This window comes from Bison bison, unplaced genomic scaffold (genome assembly GCF_000754665.1).
Source record: "Bison bison bison isolate TAMUID 2011002044 unplaced genomic scaffold, Bison_UMD1.0 scf7180017864495, whole genome shotgun sequence".
Classification (NCBI taxonomy): Eukaryota; Metazoa; Chordata; class Mammalia; order Artiodactyla; family Bovidae; genus Bison; species Bison bison.
The window spans coordinates 12603654-12604458 of record NW_011495054.1 but is presented as its reverse complement, the minus strand read 5'-3'; the positions used below and the strand labels follow the sequence as shown (position 1 = coordinate 12604458).

At 60.0% G+C, this 805-nt stretch overlaps 1 protein-coding gene across 1 annotated transcript in view; it reads left to right on the top strand.

Moving 5' to 3' along the window:
* The window catches only part of TBC1D10A (TBC1 domain family, member 10A), a 30677-nt gene that overhangs the window by 29252 nt on the left and 620 nt on the right, over window positions 1-805 (top strand). Inside the window, exons 11-12 of the mRNA XM_010828868.1 lie at window positions 137-203; window positions 315-349. Coding sequence (XP_010827170.1) covers window positions 137-203; window positions 315-349 — 102 coding nt within the window. The remainder of the gene's footprint in view (window positions 1-136; window positions 204-314; window positions 350-805) is intronic.

The window sequence follows — 805 nt, the reverse complement described above, 5'->3', positions numbered from 1 at the left end:
GGGGAGGTTCTTTGTGTAAAATAGAAACATGGTTTTGTACAGAAATAAACAGGCTTGTGTAGAGAGCTGGTGTGTATCTTGGGACTGGGAAGGGGGTCCCACCTCTAGGGCTCAGCATCTCCTCCACACCCTACAGAGGCCCCCATCCCGGCCCCAGTTTCCCCTACTTCATCCCCCCGGCCCATGGCCACGGCCTGCCAAGGGTGAGGGTCACCAGGGCTAAGGCAGAGCAGGGCCTGCTCCCCAGGCCTTGATCCCTGCCCGTCACAGAGGTGAGGGGCTCCGTAAGTCCTTCCGGAGTCCTCCTCCTCCAGGGGCTGGCCTGGATGCCACTTTGGACCCCAGTAAGGTACTCGTTCTGGGCCGGTGCTGGCGCCAAGGGTGGGTGGTTGTGAAGAACTAGCCTCTCATGCTTAGCGCAGGCCTCCATCCAAGTTAGAGGGGTGCGGGGCAAAGCCTGAATCTGTGATACGAGGTGCCTGCTGGCCGCTTACCGAGCTGAGCACATGCCAGGCTGGGCTGGCTGATTGACGACTGGGTGGGCTTCATCCCTATCCCCGTTTTACAGAGGAGGAAGCAGAGGAGCTGACTGGGAGAGGTGAAGCTGATCCAGATTGGGACCCAGAGCCCCTCGCTACCTCTCCTGACTAGGGTGACCTGACTCTGCATTGAGGACCCAGGCAGGCAGTGTGGTGACCAGCAAGGGTGAGAACAGGGTGTCCCTGGGAGAGGCCCCCCTTCTGCTGAGGAAGCAGCTTTTCCAGTCAAACAATAGTGGCTGTTCCTGGCAGGCCACCAGGCTGGG